Source organism: Castor canadensis, chromosome 15 (genome assembly GCF_047511655.1).
Source record: "Castor canadensis chromosome 15, mCasCan1.hap1v2, whole genome shotgun sequence".
NCBI lineage: Eukaryota > Metazoa > Chordata > Mammalia > Rodentia > Castoridae > Castor > Castor canadensis.
Window position 1 is genome coordinate 19,934,644 of NC_133400.1, and position 17,144 is coordinate 19,951,787.

Genomic DNA, 17,144 nt, shown 5'->3' on the forward strand with positions numbered 1-17,144 from the left:
CCGCTTCAGTCAATATATAGTGTGACTCCACAATAGTATTGATCTCCAGCTCAATATAGTGCTCTTTCTTTTGATACCCTCTCAATTCATTTTTTTAGGTTTTGTTTGTTTGTTGCTGTACTGGGAATCAAATCCAGGGATCTGTGCACTCTAAGCAAGTGCTCTACCATTGACCTATACCCTCAACCTATTTTCCTAGTACTCAATTTGGGGTATTTCCCTGTATTTTTATTCATTAAATTTATTTATTTATTTATTTTTGACAGTACTGGGGTTTGAACTTAGCAAGTACTTTTTTTTTTCTTTTGGTGGTGCTGGGGTTTGAACACAGAGACTCGCGCTTGCTAGGCGGATGCTCTGTCCCGTGAGCCATGCCTCCATCCCTTTTTAGTTACTTTTCAAACAGATCTTTTGCTTATGCCCAGTTGGCATGGACCAGTATCTTCCTATCTATTCTACTGAGGCTGGGATGACAGACATGTGTCATCATGCTCAGCTTTTATTGGTTGAGATGGGGGTCTTATGGACTTTTCCATGGGCTATCCTGGAACTGCCTCCCCAGTAGCTTTTTTTTTTTTTTCCATGGTGCTGGGGTTTGAACTCAGGCCCTCACACTTGCTAGGCAGGTGCTCTACCACCTGAGCCACTCCACTAGCCCTCCTCAGTAGCTAGGATTACAGGTTTGAGCTCTGCACTCAGCTCTACTCTCCTTTATTTTTATAATTAGAATTGAGCTCTAGTTTTTTTTTTACCTCTCAGCTCTCAGCAGTCTATTACCTTCCCAGCACCTCTGCAGTCCTTTGCAGTCTCAGTTCACCTTCCACAGCTCCTCCGCACTCTCTGATGTACGCTTTCCATCATTCTCACTCTTCCACCACCTCCAGCTGCTGGGTGTGGCTGAGGCTAGCAGGCCTGGGAGTTTTCTGTTCTTTCTACTACCAATTTAGCCTGCTCTACCTATGATAAGGACCACAAGGAGGCAATAAAATCACCCAGATTAGGCTTTCTTGGGACAGGCTGCAGCACAAGGGAGAACAGGGATCAGGAGGGAGGTCTCCTGGACTGACTCGAGGAAAATGAGAGAGGGCTGCTTATATAGCCAGTCACATCCATGAAGCTGCCTCTCTGCTAACCACAGCCTTTTTGCTCTTACTCATACCGGTCTGTGCAGGCAATCAGGGCCTTCCTGTTACAACTGTCATGATTTTAGATGTCCTGATTGAGGACATCTGTAAGATAGGTGGGGGTGGGCCATCCACAAGGGCTATAGGCAGGGTCATCTGAAGTTATGGCTGAAGTGATATCCTCCTCAATCATTGCAGAGTGTCTGGAGTGGTCTTGACTAAAGCAGAGACTTCCAGCAGCAGCTGTTGAAGCAGATGTCCCCTGGATCAGAAGCACCAGCTTCTGCTTGGTGATTGAAGTCTCCTTGAGATATTGGTGGCCTGATTGGAGCCTCTCTGAGAAGCCATGAGGCCTTTCAAGCAGCCCTGGTTGTTATGATGGCAGCTCCCCAAATGTCAGAAAAAGTAGCTGGTTGCTTGACAACTCTGTCACATCTGTAAAAGCAGCAATGCCCAATGGAGCACAGAGAAAACAGTAGTGGCTCCTGATCTGGCCTCTGTCCCTGGCTGACCTGGAAGTTGTTGGTTCTGCTCCAGGCAGGTGCCCGGTTGCAGCCAGTACAGAAAGAAGGGTATGATAGCTGTCAATCAAGCAGCCAAACTGCTTTCTCCTGAAAGCTTTGGTCATTTAAAGGAAAAATAAAAAATAAAAGAGGGCTTGCAACACAGCTCTAACATGAAGTTAACATTCTTTCTTCAGCAGACTTTATCTAAACAATATGTAACCTCAGCCAAATTCCCTCTGACTCTGTCTCAGCTTGGATCTGGGATGTGCCCCTAAGGTCCATGGTTAAAGTCTTGGTCTGCAACTTGACGCTTTTGGGAGGTAGTGGAAACTTTAAGAGCTGGGGTCTAGTGGGGGGTCTTCAGATCATTGGGAAACGTGACCCTGAAGAGGATTATGGAACTCTGGTCCCTTGCTCCATCTCTTTTGCTTCTTTGTCATGAAGTGAAGAAATTTTTCTCTGTCATGTGTTCCCACCGTGCTGTGCTGCCTCAGCAGAGGCCAAAAGCAATGGGGCCAACCAGTCATGGACAGGAATCCCAGAAGTGTGAGCCAAAATAAACCTTTTCTCTTCATAACTTGATTATCTTAGGCATTTTGCTATCATGATGGAAAACTGACATTTCTAATTTTATTACCTGTTTTATTGAAAGAAAGATCTGCAAGTTCTGTTTTTGGGAATTTGTTCAGATTTTCTAAGTGTCCTAAGAGGTAATTTTTATAAGCATTGTACATGTTTGAAAAAACTAAATATTCTAAACTTTGATATGAAGTTTAGCTATGCATCTATTATATACTTTATTACTCAATTTAAATCCTTTGCATATTCTTTTAAAACTTGATGTATTCCCTCATTAAAACACGTGTGTTAAAGCTTCTCACCAACATTTTACATTTATTGCTTTTGTCCTTGCTTTTTGAATTGGGTGTTGGGTATTTTCGAAGCTATGATGTAAAATGAATATAAATTACCATATCTTTTATTCAGTACAGTGTAGCAACTAAGAGCACAAACCCTGAGTTCAAATCTAGGTTATACCACTGTCTTAACTTCTCAGTTCTCAGTTTCTTGGTCCACAAAATGGAATAAAATACCATCTAACTCATATCATTACTGTAGGGGTAAAATGACTTAGTATAAAAATATCTTAGAATAGAGCTGGCCATATAGTGGGTTTCATTAATTATCAGCTTAATAAAATATCTTCCTTTTGCCTGTTGACTTTTTAAGCTTGGAATTCAATTTCATTTTATATTAATTTCACCACCCCTACTTTCTTTTGGTTAACATTTTATCTTGAATATCTTGCTTTTACTTTCTTAATATAAATACTTAATGCTACAAATATTCTCTAAATACTAGTTTCAGCTCATGAATTTTTATATGTTGTGTTTTCATTTTTGTTTGCTTAAGTTATTTTGACATACTTTTTTTTTTTTTTTTGGTGATACTGGGGCTTGAACTTGGGGCCTCACACTTGCTGGGAAGATGGTCTACCACTGGAGCTACCCCTCCAGCTAAACTTTCTCTCCTCCTTAACTTTCTCTTTGACCCACAGATTATGTGGAAGTATGTCACTTGATTTCTAAACATTTAGAGATTTTCCAGTTATCATTCTGTTACTAATTTCCACTTCACTCCCATTATGGTGAGAGAATATGCTTTGTATGATTTCAATTCTTTAAAAAAAATTTTTTTTTGGTGGTACTGGGGTTTGAACTCAGGGATTCACATTTGCTAGGCAGGTGCTCTTCCACTTGAGCCACACCCCCACTTCCAGTCCTCTTTTAAATGTATGAAGGTTTGTTTATCCTCTAGGATATGGTTCATTCTATATGCTCTATGCGTTCTTGAAAAGAAAATGTGTTTGTCAAATGAACTTTTCTATCAGTGACAATTAGATTCAGTTGGCTGAGGGTGTGGCTCAAGTGGTAGAGCACCTGCCTACCAAGAGCAAGGACTTGAGTTCAAGCCCCAGTGCCACCAAAATGTTAGATCCAATTGACTAGTGGTGGTGTTGAACTCTCCTATACCCTCGCTGATTGTCTGTATACCTGTTCTACCAATTACTGAGGAAATACAGGAGTCTCCAATAATTGTGAATTTTTCCATTTTTCTTTTCAGTTCTGTTTTTGTTTTATGCATTTTGGTGGCTTTGTTGTCAGGATTTAACATTTAATTCTAAGTGTCAGTGTCCTAATTGGAGTTATGTTTTCATAGGATGAGTTGGCGGCTTTATGATTGTGTAATATGCCTTTATCTCTGGTGATTTTCTTTGCTTTACACTTTGATATTAATATAGCTACTCCACTTTTCTCTTTATTGGTATATAGAATATATCTTTCCATTGTTTTATTTTTAATCTACCTACAACATTGTAGTTAGGAGAGTTTTCAGCAGACAGCATACAGTTGGGTTATTAAGAAAAAACATTCTGCTGTGGAGTGGCTCGAGCGATATGGCACCTCCCTAGCAAGCATGAGGCCCCAAGTTCAAACTCCAGTACTGCCAAAAAAGAAAAGAAAACCATTCTAACAATCCATGTGTTTTAATTGATGCATTTATACCATTTATATTTAATGCAGTTATTTGTATATTTAGATTTGGATTTACAATTTTAAAACTTATTTTTCCAGTCTGTTTTTTGTTCCTCTATTTCTCTTTTTCCATCTTCCTTTGGGGTATTTGAGGGTTTTTTTAGCATTCCATTGTAATTTCTCTACTGAGCTTTACACAGTTTCTTGTATAATCTTCCTTCCTTTCTTCCTTCCTTCCTCCTTCCTTCCTTTTGGCAGGGGATCAAACCCTGGGCCTTGTCCATGCCAGGCAAGCATTCTACCACTGAACTACACCTCCAACCTTCTTTGTATAATTTGTTAGTGTTTTGCATAGGAATTACTATATATGTGCTAAGTAGGCTGTTGTCACAGTCTACTTAGAATATTACTACTCCCAATGCAATGTAGAAACATGACTGTCATATAGGTTCCTTTACTCTCCCTCCTTATGTTGTAGTTGTCATATATACTTACATACATTGAAAATCCCATTGGATGTTATTTTTTGAGACAGGGTCTTGCTATATAGTACAGGCTGGCCTTTAACTTTTGGTTCTCCTGTCTCAGCCTCCTGAGTTCTAGGATTACAGGAGTATATTATGTTGGGCAAATGTTACAATTTTTGTTTTCAAACATCAACAATTTTTGCTTTCAAACTTTTTTTGTGTGTGTGGTACTGGGGATTGGACTCAGAGCCTGTAATTAAACATGCTTTCAAGAACTCAAGGAGAGCATTCAATTTACCCATTTACAGTTTGTTGGTTTTCTTTCATCCTTGAAGTTCCATGTTTCCCTCTGAAATAATTTCCTGCCTGTTTAAAGAACTTCCAAAGGAAGCAGATCTGTGGCAGCACTTTTAGTTCCCTTTGACAATGTTTTCATTATGCCTTCACTGATGGATATTTTCACTGGATATAGAATTCTGGGTTGTCATTTTCTTTCAACACCTGGAAAATGTGCTGTTTCCTTTTGGGTTCCATGGTTTCTGATGAGAAATCTTTATTCATTTGAATTGTTTCCCTATAAATAATGCATCAAGATTAGTGTTTCTCTGACGGGGTTCTTGCCCAGGGGTCATCTTCTTCTTAGTATGACAGACACTGCCTTGAGTCATGTTCAGCTCTAGCACCAATCCAACTTCAGGGGACTGATTTCTCTGTGGGCTTGGTGGCCTGCTTCAGAGAGCCACCACTGTGGTCTCCACCATGGGGGGAGAGAAGTGGACAGACTGAGGAGAGGCAGAGCCACCTTTTCTTCCATTGGTTAGTCACAGAACTACTTTAGTGGTACTAGGGTTGGAAGGCAGGGCCTTGTGTTTACTAGGTAGGCGCTCCTCCTCGTGAGCCATGCCCCTAGTTCTTCCTTTCATTGTTTCTGATCACAGTCATTTAGCTGACATTTTTAGTTAAAAGGCATAGCCAATGAAATGCATAGGTGTTAAATATACAGTTGAGTGTGTTGACAGATGTGTATCCCTTTGTAACTAGCTATTCCAATGAAGATATAAAACATTTCCAGTTCTTCCCAAAGTTCCCCACCCTTCATTCCTCAGGCAGCTACTCCATTTCTTTTTTTTTCCTTTCCATTTCTTTCAGTCTATATTTTGATGTTTCTTAAACATCTTGCAAATGGAAGTGGAACTGGGAGCAGTGTTATAATCGTAGTTACTTGGAAGACTGAGACTGGAGGATAACTGTTCCAGACCAATTCAGGCAAAGTTTTAAGAGCCCTCCCCCAATCTCCAAAATAATCAGAGCAAAATGGTCTGGAGGTGTGGCTCACTGCTTTGCAAGTGGGAAACCCTGAATTCAAGCCCCAGTCTCTCTCTCCCCTCTCTCTGTCACACACACACACACACACACACACACACACACACACACACACACACAATCCAGTGTCATGCTCTTTTGTATTTGCCTTCTTTTGCTCTGCATTATTGTATGAGTTGTTCATTCTTTATACTGCTGAGTAGTATACTGCATTTTTAGTGTAGCACAATTCCTTTGAACATTGGCTCTTTCTAGTGTTTTGGTTATGAGGAACATTCTTATTTCCCATTCTTCTTGGCCAAATATGCAGGACAGAAATTCTGGATCACATTGCAGGGTAGTGTGAGCAACTTCCTCCAATTGCTTTCACACTGCTTACCTGCAGGGGGTGGTGTAAAGCAGAGAGGGAGCAGTGGACCTGGGAGGTGGAGGAGTGAGGCTGAGTCTCTATAGATCTAGGTGTTCACACTGGATATTGCCTGGCTACTGGTCCCCGCTCCTCCCAAGCACAAGCATCAGCCTCCTTCCGACTCACACTCTGCAGCAGCCGCCAACTGTGTGGTCTTCTTCTGGAACACGTGGCCCCTGTCCCTTCAGGGATTCTCCTGACAAAGGCCCAACCCACCCTCTCAGCCTGTCTGGCTGGGCTCAAGGCTCCAGGCTTGCCCTTGCAGACTTCCTTCCTCAGCATTTGTTTGGAGCCTCTCTTTTCCCTCACGAGAATGACTCTTCTCCTGCCAGGATGGTGGGACTATCTAGGGTGAGAGGGGTCCTGGTGGAGGGGTCTGGGAAGCCTTTGTTGGGGGATGATGGCTCTGGGGCCCAGAGAAGTCTGACTTGGGGCTTATGCTCCTTTCCTCATTGGATGAAGACACTCTGGATCCCAGAGGGCCAGTTGACTAGACCTAAGGAAACCAATCCAGGCTCCCCTGTGCCCACCCTGCTCAGGCTCCCCTGTGCCCACCCTGCTCAGCCCCCTTTGCCAGCCTGACTTGGCTCTAAGGAGATACTACTGCCTTCAGGCCTCCTCTTTAGAGAGCTTCAAATGAAGATCAATGTTAAACTCCAAAGTAAGAGCAAGGAATGCCAAACAAACTGCTTTTTACCATAACAATTGCTTGTATGCTTAAAAAGATGTAAAATAAAAATATGTGAACAAAATGCATCCTTTTCTTTCCCAGTTTCTCATTTTTCTCTGGCCTCTTTGGTTGATCGTGTTGACAACTACCAGTGTCACTGGTCCCCCAAACTCTCTGTGCCCTATGGCCGGTGAAATGTCTCAACAGACCCCTGGATTCCAGGCCCAGTTTTGGCCTGGCCCTCTGCAACATATCTTCTAGTAATTTCTGTGAAATGAGCCAAATAATGTTTACATCAACTTTAAGCCAGTAAGATCCATTGAAAGAGAATTTTCTTTTCCAAGAAAAGATGGCTATTGAAGTGGAAAAGAAAGTCATTCTGGAAAATGGACAAGGAAAACAGTGGAAATGGTTTTTGGTAACACATGCTGCCCTTGCCCACACCAGGAGTTGCCTTCAAGTCATTTCTTTACCCTTGGTCTTCTTCCAGCTGGTTTTTCTGGGGGAGCAAGCCTTTTGGCCTGCTGGATTTGTAAGTCTTTTCTTTGAAAACACACATCAACAAAAGAAAGCGTTGCAGTCACACCCATAAGGACCTGGAAAACAAAGAATCTTCATTACTTTGGTTTTCATTCCTTCCTGGTTTGTCATTACTAAGTGGAGACTGCAGAACATATTCCCTTCTCCCTTCGGCTAGCGGACCCCAAGGGCCTCTTAATTTGCCCCTCCCTCACTTTGGCTTCCTCTATTCCCACTGCCCAGTCATCACATCTCTTCTTCTTTAGACTCAGCAGCTCCAAGAAGGAAGCCATTGCCCTTGCGCCTGTGGCTCACGCCTATAATCCTAGCTACTCAGGAGGCAGAGATCAGGAGGCTCAAGGTTCAAAGCCAGCCCTCCAGAGCCTATCTTGAAAATATCCAACACAAGAAAATGGCTGGCAGAGAGGCTCAAGTGGTAGAGTGCGTGCCCAGCAAGTGGGAAGCCCTGAGTTCAAACCCCAGTACCTGTCCCACAATCCCCCAAAAAAGAAGTTATTAACTTGGGCTGCCTCCCTGGACACCATCTTTCTTTAAGTGACTTCTCCACTGGAAACATTTACCACCTTTACTTTTAAACTTTGCTTTGATCCTGAGATTTTTGTGAAAAGCATCCCTTTCCTAAAACAGAGGAAGACACCCCAACATTCAGTTCTTCAAAAGAGGTAAATTCGGAGCAAATCCACAGCCCAGCAGGGAAGGCCTTACCACAGCGACAAAATAACTCATGGGCATGGAGCGTCGAATGTGGACAGCGAAGATTAGGCCGCCCAAGAGGAAGCCGCCGCAGAGGAGGTCATTGAGGATGTCCTGAAGTGGGAGAGATGAGCGGGCCTTAGCACCAAACCCCAGGCAGCCCCCAACACAGCAGTTTCCTCCAAAGGGATGATACACATATGCAGTGGGCTAGATGGGAATATCGGCACCCCACCCCAGTGTGCCCCACCTCTTCCCCGGAGCTGGGCTCTCTGGGTAGAGATCCAAAGTCCAGGCTTAACTGCCTGCAGGCTGGAAAAATCTCACATCTGGCCCCACCAACACTTACTTAAATAAATAAATGACAACTATGCAACTTCATGATGTCTCTTTCTGCTCTCTGGAGCCTGGCTGGGTGGCATTGCTGGCAGGAGGCCCTTGGGACTGGAAGCCTGACAGCTCCCTGTTCACCGGGTCCCTGCCTTACTTCCTCCCCTCTTCCCAAGCCGGTGCTGCCTCCTCCCTCATCACCCTTTCTCTCCATCCCTTGTGACTGCCTGTACTGGTTTTTCTTACCCTCCTCAGAAGAAGAACAGCCAGGCTTCTCCAAGTTGGTTAATCAATGGCCCATAGCAGGACATCTTCCTCCCCTCCTGCACCTGGGGTGACTGCCCGCTTGGTTGGGACAAACTGCTTCCCCAGAGAGGCACCCAGTCCTGCAACATTTGGCCACACCCTTCCCCTTGTGTGATGCTGTTTTTAATGTGGGTTGCCTATTCTCTGGCCATTTTGTCTCAGGCCTTTTCTCTTTTACTGTGCAGAAAAGGACAGAATAATCCACCCCCACCAGGTTACCAACTGAACTGAAATTGAATCAGTGTTATAGTCTTGCAGTATTCACTTCAGGTCTCTTCTAACACTTCCTTTCTTCTTCTCTTTTTTATCAGTACACATCAATAGTCCAAGGGACTTCCTTGTGGTAATTTCATACATGAGTACAGTAACTCTTGCTTTTTAAACTTAAAATTGTTGAGAGTTCTCCAGACTGAGGAATATTTATTACTTTTTTGGGAGTGGTGGTACTTGGGTTTTGAACTCAGGGCCTCATGCTTCTAGGCAGGTGCTTTACCACTTAAGCCACACCTCTAGCCTTTTTTTGCTTTAATTATTTTTCAGGTATGGTCTTGTGTTTTTGCCCAGGGCTAGTCTCAGATCTCTATCCATCTACTTATGTCTCCTGAGTAGCTGGGATTACAGGTGCGATCCACCATACCTGGCCTTAATTTATTACTTTTAATTGATGTAATCTATTGTAGGAATGAGCCAAACTAGAGACAGACTGTTCTTCCAAAGAAAGTGAGCCCTCTTCTTGACACCCCCGAACACTTGCCCTTGGCCAGGTTGGGCCATGTTGCTCTGTGAAACATCAATGCACAACTAAACTCCCACCAGCCCTGGAGAAGGGCTCACTTGCCCACACCTAGGATGGGTACCGAGGATCATCCAGCTTCTGAACATTTTTGCCAATCTGGTGAGTTAAAATGGTGCCTCACTGTGTTATTTTAATTTGCACGTCTCTGTTTACTAATGAAGATAAACATTTTTAAAAACATGTTTTAGGCATTTGGGCTTCCTGCCTATTCATATCCCCGTCCCATGTTCCTATTGGTTTATTGCAAAAGTTTTGTTTATAATGTTTTCTGTTGTAAAGTTTTCATTTTAATGGAATACATTCTCTCTCTCTTTCTCTCCCTCCCTCTCTCTCTATCTCTCCTTCTAATGTCTGATTTTAAGATCAAAGCACCATCAGACAGTACATCCACAAGCTTTATATAGCTTTAGTTAAAAAAACAAACAAACAAACAAACAAAAAAAACCCCAGTGAAACCAAGACACTATTTCAAAGTCTGGGCCCTTCCAGCCTTCCAAATACAAGAGACCTGGGAAAGTTGTATGTATCAATTGGAAGAACAAGACAAAAATATGAATGGAACCATGACATTTCATAAAACAAAATTTTATATAACCAAAGGATCCTTTCTGGGACTAGTTAACTGCCTTTACAAAAGAGGAGGAAGAAAAAAAAAAAGACCCTAACCAAAACATAACAGAATGAAATTTCAGTGTCCTGAATCAACTTGTTACACATCAAAACAAACCCACAGCATCCTGGCAAACATCATGCTCTCATTTTTTTTTTTCATTTTTCTTTTATTATTCATATGTGCATACAAGGCTTGGGTCATTTCTCCCCCCTGCCCCCACCCCCTCCCTTACCACCCACTCCGCTCCCTCCCTCTCCCCCTCCCTCAATACCCAGCAGAAACTATTTTGCCCTTATTTCTAATTTTGTTGTAGAGAGAGTATAAGCAATAATAGGAAGGAACAAGGGGTTTTGCTGGTTGAGATAAGGATAGCTATACAGGGCATTGACTCACATTGATTTCCTGTGCGTGTGTGTTGCCTTCTAGGTTAATTCTTTTTGATCTCACCTTTTCTCTAGTTCCTGTTCCCCTTTTCCTATTGGCCTCAGTTGCTTTAAGGTATCTGCTTTAGTTTCTCTGCGTTAAGGGCACATGCTAGCTAGTTTTTTAGGTGTCTTACCTATCCTCACCCCTCCCTTGTGTGCTCTCGCTTTTATCATGTGCTCATAGTCCAATCCCCTTGTTGTGTTTGCCCTTGATCTAATGTCCACATATGAGGAAGAACATACGATTTTTGGTTTTTTGAGCCAGGCTAACCTCACTCAGAATGATGTTCTCCAATTCCATCCATTTACCAGCGAATGATAACATTTCGTTCTTCTTCATGGCTGCATAAAATTCCATTGTGTATAGATACCACATTTTCTTAATCCATTCATCAGTGCTGGGGCATCTTGGCTGTTTCCATAACTTGGCTATTGTGAATAGTGCCGCAATAAACATGGATGTGCAGGTGCCTCTGGAGTAACAGTCTTTTGGGCATGCTCTCATTTTTCTGTCTCTTTCTAGAGCAAGAATACTGATTCATTTCAGCAGAGACTCCACAGGCAACAGGAAAGATTGTGGTATTAAAATATTCATTTATACTTTTGTGGTAGCTCACCAGTGGTCTTATTTCGGGGCAAGCTTACAAACCATACAGGTTGGAAGCATAACTTACATGGTGCTAAAACTAAAAAAAAAGTAAAGGAAAAAAAAGAAGTGGGGCAGAGACAAAAATCACCCTCTGGGAATAGCCAGGGGCATTTAAAGGAACCATGAGAATGCCAAGAAAAACAAAAACAGACCAGCAAAAATAAATATAAAGTCTAGAATTCAAAATTATACGTAGAGTTTTAGCATTTAACAAAAATGCCATTTCAAATGAGTGGGGAAAGAGGTATTATTCAATAAAGGAATGAATCAGGTATTGGGGTACAACAGTTGGAAACGAGCTGGAGCCACGGTCCACACCATGTCCTCGTATGTTTTCATAAATTCTTCTTCTATTTATTTTCTAGTCAATTTTCATTATTATATTATTCTAGGAAATAAACAATTTTATCTGAACTTTTCAATTAACATAGAACTTTGCATCTTCTCTTGTGATCTTCAAAAGCTTGTCTTGATTTTTGCACTATTTTTCTTTGTCCTTATTTCCTTTTTTTTTTTTTGAGGTTTATCTATTAGTCTTTTCAAGGAACTAAATTTTTGGTTTTGCTAATCTTTACTATAGATCTTTGTTTGCTCTTTCATCAATTTTGGCTCTTATCTTTGGCATTTCTTTCTCAACTCCCTTGTTTTATTTTGGTATTTTCTTCATGTAGGCACTTGATTTATTTTTCTATCTTCTTTCCTAAGTGTATGGATTTGAATTTGAATTATTTAGCTGCATGGTGAGTAAGTTAAAGCACAATGCTCTCTTAGCACAATTCAGCAGTTTCTTTCTTCATTAAGCATTTTGCTAGATGTACTTTTTTTTTTAAATTAGATTCCAGAGTTCTGAAAAAGTTGTTGACAGTTTACTCATTGCTGTAGGAGGTAAAAACTTTTTGAGTTCCTTACTTTGTCATATTCAGTGACATTACTTTCATTAAATCTAGAAAGTTCTTTGTCACTTTTAATACTTATCCTTCTCCTGGTAACTCTTGATGGACATCCTTATTCTTCATTCTATGTCTCAGTCTCTTTCTTATTTTCTGTCTTTATATTCTGCATAATTTCTCCACATCTTTCAGTTTACTATTTCTCTCTTCAGCTGTATCTGATCCACTTTTAAACTCATCTGTTGACATTTTTATTTCAATAACTATGTTTTCTATTCTATACATTCTATACATTGTACTTGGCACTTAAAAAATATGTCTATTCTGTCCTCATGGTGTCTTATTCTTAGGGCTCTTCTTTATATCTGATCAGTTAAAAACACTTTTGTTGTCACATTGTCAGGGTTCTGATCCAATCCTTCCATTTGTTATGTTTGCTGATTTCTTTCTTTCCTATTTTTCTTAAGATGGGTCTTTCTATGTAGCCCATGCCACTCACTATCCTCCTGTCTCAGTCTCCAAAGTGCTGAGGTTACAGGCATGTGTCATCATGCCCAGCCTGTTTGATTCTTTGTCTTAGGGATATTTTATAAATAAAACATATCATAGTTATAAATTATTAGTTCATTTTTGACAAGCTCCCCTGCTCCCCAATGAGAATCTCTTCATGCTTTATTTGTGGTTTTGCATTTGTTTCTGTCAGAAGTCCCAAGGAGATCACCAGATACCATCAGATACCAATTTTTATGCTTACTTTGAGGCATGAAGGTTAGCAAAAATTGAAGTTCCAAATCTGTGCAAAGGGCAGGCTTAAGGTTTATATTTCTCACCTCGCCCGCCCACCCCCCCCCCAAAAAAAAAAAAAAAGCACAGGTAGAGATGACCATGTCTGGCTCCTCTATGTTTATGGAAGGTGTATGTCTTCTCTATCTTTTCCTTAAGGGTACAGGCTTCCCAGGGTGCTAACTTGCTGCAAGGGTCTCAGTTCTAAACTCCCACTTGTTTGGGCTCAAGGCCTCATTTCCTGGTTTGAGAATGTATGCAAACCCACAGTCCAGCTTTTTGAAACAATACTTCCCAGGCCTCCCATCCACACTTCATACTTCATAGCTTGCATGATCACTGCTCTTGTCATTCTGGCATTTTTCTTTCTTTCTTCCTTCCTTCCTTCCTTCCTTTCTCTCTCTCTCTCTCTCTTTCTTTCCTCTCTCCCTCCCTCTCTCTTTCCTTCCTTCCTTTTTTGCCAACTCAGTCATTCAGTTAAATAAATATTGATTAAATTTCCACCAATATTTTTAGGTAAATACAGGAGGAGGACTTTCAGTGTTCAGTGGTTTTTCATCTTGCTGGAACTAATACTATCCTCTCAGCTTCCTTGACTGGGAACTTGTCCCCTGCCTGTTCCTTTACCTTGTCCCCTCTTTTCCAAGAGTCTTCATTTGGTCCTCTTCTTCTGTTTCCTCTCCTATCCCCTTGAGACCATGGGTCCCTAGATACTAATGGCCTTTTCTTTGGCAGTACTGGGCTTTGAACTCAGGTCCTCATGCTTCCTCTGCTTGAGCCATGCCCTCAGCCCACTAATTGTTTGTTTGTTTGTTTTTAAATAAGAAAGCAGGACAGGTGTAGCTAAGAGACTCAGACAAAGCTAGGTTTGAATATTTTTTTCAGACCACTTATTAGCTGAGTGACCTGGGAGCAAGTTACTTAGTTATTTTGGGTTCATTTGCTCATGTGTAAAGTGAGTGAAATAGAGAGCAGAGAACTCTGAAGGCAGGGCTGTGAATTTGCACTTAACGAGGGGATGGGCAAGGATTCACATCCATGAGGCGTAAGGCACACCATCAAGCACTTTATATTTAGTTAATCCCACAAGGCATAATTATTGTCCCATGAAACAGAGGTTAACAGTGGTTGGGTAAGTTGCTTAGTTCTGTTTCATTCCACTGGATGACTGCTTGGGGCTGAACATTCTTTATGAAGACGATTTATTCTTCATCGGAGACCTCAGTCAGCATTAGAAGTAATTAAAGTTTCTTTCATTGTATCTCACTAATTTATGGGGAGACTGATTTTCTTCTTTGAATTCTGGAATGATCTCCCCCATCAGGTGTGTGCTGCTGAACTGCTAGGAGCAGTTGGAGCTTCCTTCCTGCAAGAAGAGCCAAGACTCAGGCCCTTCTCTTTTGACCACTTCCCACCACACACAACTAGATGTTTGGAGCATTTTCTGCCTAACTTCCCCTCCCCTGCCCAGCAGACCCTGCATACAAGTAGAGGAGGTGAAATGCTTTCTGCTCCGTCACTTTCCAGGTGCCAAGCTACACACGCGAAGGGCACACAGACCAGGCCCTCCCCACCACCCTCACTTACAGTAATGGGCCACAGGATGAAGACCAGATATCTGTTAATGGCGAGGGTGTGGATGACAATGAAGAAGAGGAGGATGGACAACTCCATGGTGAGGATGAGCGTCAAGATGGGGTGCACCGGAAAGAGGGAGAACAGGTACATATCAAGCAGCAGGCAGATCTGCAAGGAAATATCCGCCTGAGCCCCTCTGGAGACCCCTGGAGCCCGCCCCTCCACCCTTCCTGGTCTTAGGACCCCCTCCCTTCCCATGCAGGGATACCGGTCCAACTCACCAGACTAACGATCTTGACCGGGGCATGCCCCAGCATCCAGAATTCTTTATTGTTGTCTTTTAATTCCCACACGTAGCGTTCGTACCCCTTCCTTGTGCCCACGCTATCCTTTGGCTGTTCTTTCTTGGCTGCGGGCTTGGGAGGCATGGCTGGTTGGAGTCCTCAGCTTCTCACGGCCTTCCCAGCTTCTCTTGCAGGCCTGACTTAGGAGACAGCCTGATGTCTACCGACCTGTTCAGAGGCCACGCTTGTCAAACCGCCAGGACCAGCGAATGTCAACGTCTGTTCCCTTCCGCGTGCCCCCTCGCCTCCTGACCAGAGCCGGTGACATTTACCTGGCTGCGTCCAGATGCGCCCACCCTCCAACTCAGAAGCCTCCCGATGCAGAACTCCCCTCGTGGTCCTAGCGAGGCCTTCCAAAGTAGCTCAGGTCGTTTTTCGGCGCTCCCGCCTTGGGGGGCTGGATTGACAGGAACCCTGGGGTCACGTCCCTCCCCGCCGCAGCGCGTCTCGGACTCACTGCCACGCGCATGGAGATGTAACGCGACTTTTACACAAGGCAAACGACACGCGGAAGCTGAAGTATTTGCCGATTTAGCAGCCCTGATTTTATGGTCATACGCAGACCGGGTTGGGTGACAGAGAGAGCTCAGCGATGGGTGGCATGGAGAGAGAGATTGGGTGCTGGGGAGGACCAGCTGGCTTCAGTGCAAGCTGGACTGGAGCGTCTCCTTGGCGGCCTGCTCTTCTTTCATTTTATTCCTAATCACCTTGATGACCAGCAACGCATCGATGCAACACAGGATTGCCGCTCCAACGCACAGGGACTGTCAGATACAAGGCAGATACAAGGTAGGAAGCAAAGACTGGGTTATTTTGCAACTCAGTGCAACCTCTCATCCTCATCCCAGTCCTGGTCCCCTCCGATCCCTCCATGGATTTTGGAAATGGTGTGGTTTGCTGCCAGGAAGGTACTTTACCTGATGCCAAGGCTCAGGGATGTGCTCTGGCCCTAACAGGCTTGTGGCAGGGCTGGGGTCCTGAGAAGGCTTCTATTAGGCTGTGTGTTAGGAGGGGCAGGAAGGGGCACAACCGGAAGGAGGAGAACCCCAGATACTGGAGTCTGAGGAGCTCTGCAGCTGCTGAGAGGCCAGGCAGAGTTCAGGATGGGGAGGTGCAAGGACTCTTGTCAAGGGAAGAGGACAGATCTGAGACTTAGAGAACTCATTTGTAGTGGCAAGAAAGTGAACCAGCTGGAGGCAGGAAGACCTGGGGATGGGCTGAGGCCACTCAGGCAAGAATGGATGGAGATCTGGGGATGGGAACAAGAGTGGGAGTACCCGATATTCTAACCTTGGATGTTTCTCTTGGCTGCTTAATGAACTTTTCCTGAGTAGGTCTTACCCTACCTAATGTGTGAGCTCTCCCAGAGGAAGGGGGCTCTATTTCCAGTACTGAGTGTGGCACAATTCAGTGGGTCTTAAAATATTTACCCATTATGGAATGAATTCAGAAAACTGAAACTTTTCCTGGATTAATTTTTGTCCGAATTGTTTACCTTCTTGAACTGAAGTTCCATCTCCCCACTCTTTCCATCTCCCAAGCATCTGATCTGCCATTTCTTGTGTACTTCCCACCCCTCATCTGTCTTTAAAACACAATTTGCTTCTCCAGAAAAGTCAAAGTTCTACTTATAGGCAAAAATATCTTGTTCCAATACTTCAGACATTCTCAAAAGGGGTTCCACAGACACTTGTTTTTTTGTGCTTATTTGGAGAATGCATATTAGGACTGATTTTCATGAGCTTAGAGTTTGTGCAACTTCACATTATCTGAGAGAGTCACTACAAAAACAGAAGGAATGGTGGTAGGTATTTTGTTCTGCTAATGACATAATGATGGTCTGCCAGTTTTCTTTTCAGAGTCTTGATCTTAAATGAAGTTATGGAGGCCTCTACTCACCCCTCCAATGTAGTACAACTGCCTCCTTCCCTTTTCTTGAATTGTCAAGACAGCGACTACTAAAAGGAATATAGTTGAAATGATACTGTTGATAAGATCCTGTAATACAGAGTAGAACATTGTAAATGTTACATGAAAATGTAATTTCAGAAAATATTTAAATTGGTTGGTTACCTAACTAAGGATGGATGCCTCTTAAACTTCCATTTGATTAAGAGTGATCTTCAGAGTCATAATTCCCAAATTCTCCAGAGACATGAGT

The 17,144-nt window shown here is 42.9% G+C and overlaps 1 protein-coding gene across 1 annotated transcript; it reads right to left on the minus strand.

Moving 5' to 3' along the window:
- Positions 1-8,221: 8,221 nt before the first annotated feature.
- Cmtm2 (CKLF like MARVEL transmembrane domain containing 2) lies at positions 8,222-16,305 on the minus strand. The gene is made up of 3 exons (XM_020174572.2): positions 14,921-16,305; positions 14,649-14,807; positions 8,222-8,383 (listed from the first exon to the last, which is right to left on the minus strand). The coding sequence occupies exons 1-3, from the start codon at positions 15,065-15,067 to the stop codon at positions 8,222-8,224; spliced, it is 468 nt and encodes a 155-aa protein (XP_020030161.2). The 5' UTR covers positions 15,068-16,305.
- Between the last annotated feature and the right edge of the window lie 839 nt (positions 16,306-17,144).

Bases quoted from the DNA above. Each gene is read 5' to 3' on its own strand.
- Cmtm2 (XM_020174572.2), bottom strand. From the start codon at position 15,067: ATGCCTCCCAAGCCCGCAGCCAAGAAAGAACAGCCAAAGGATAGCGTG. The intron at 14,808-14,920 runs GTGAGTTGGACC...ATTTCCTTGCAG, and splicing joins CGGTCAAGATCGTTAGTCTG to ATCTGCCTGCTGCTTGATAT. The intron at 8,384-14,648 runs GTAAGTGAGGGT...CTCCCACTTCAG, and splicing joins TCATCCTGTGGCCCATTACT to GACATCCTCAATGACCTCCT.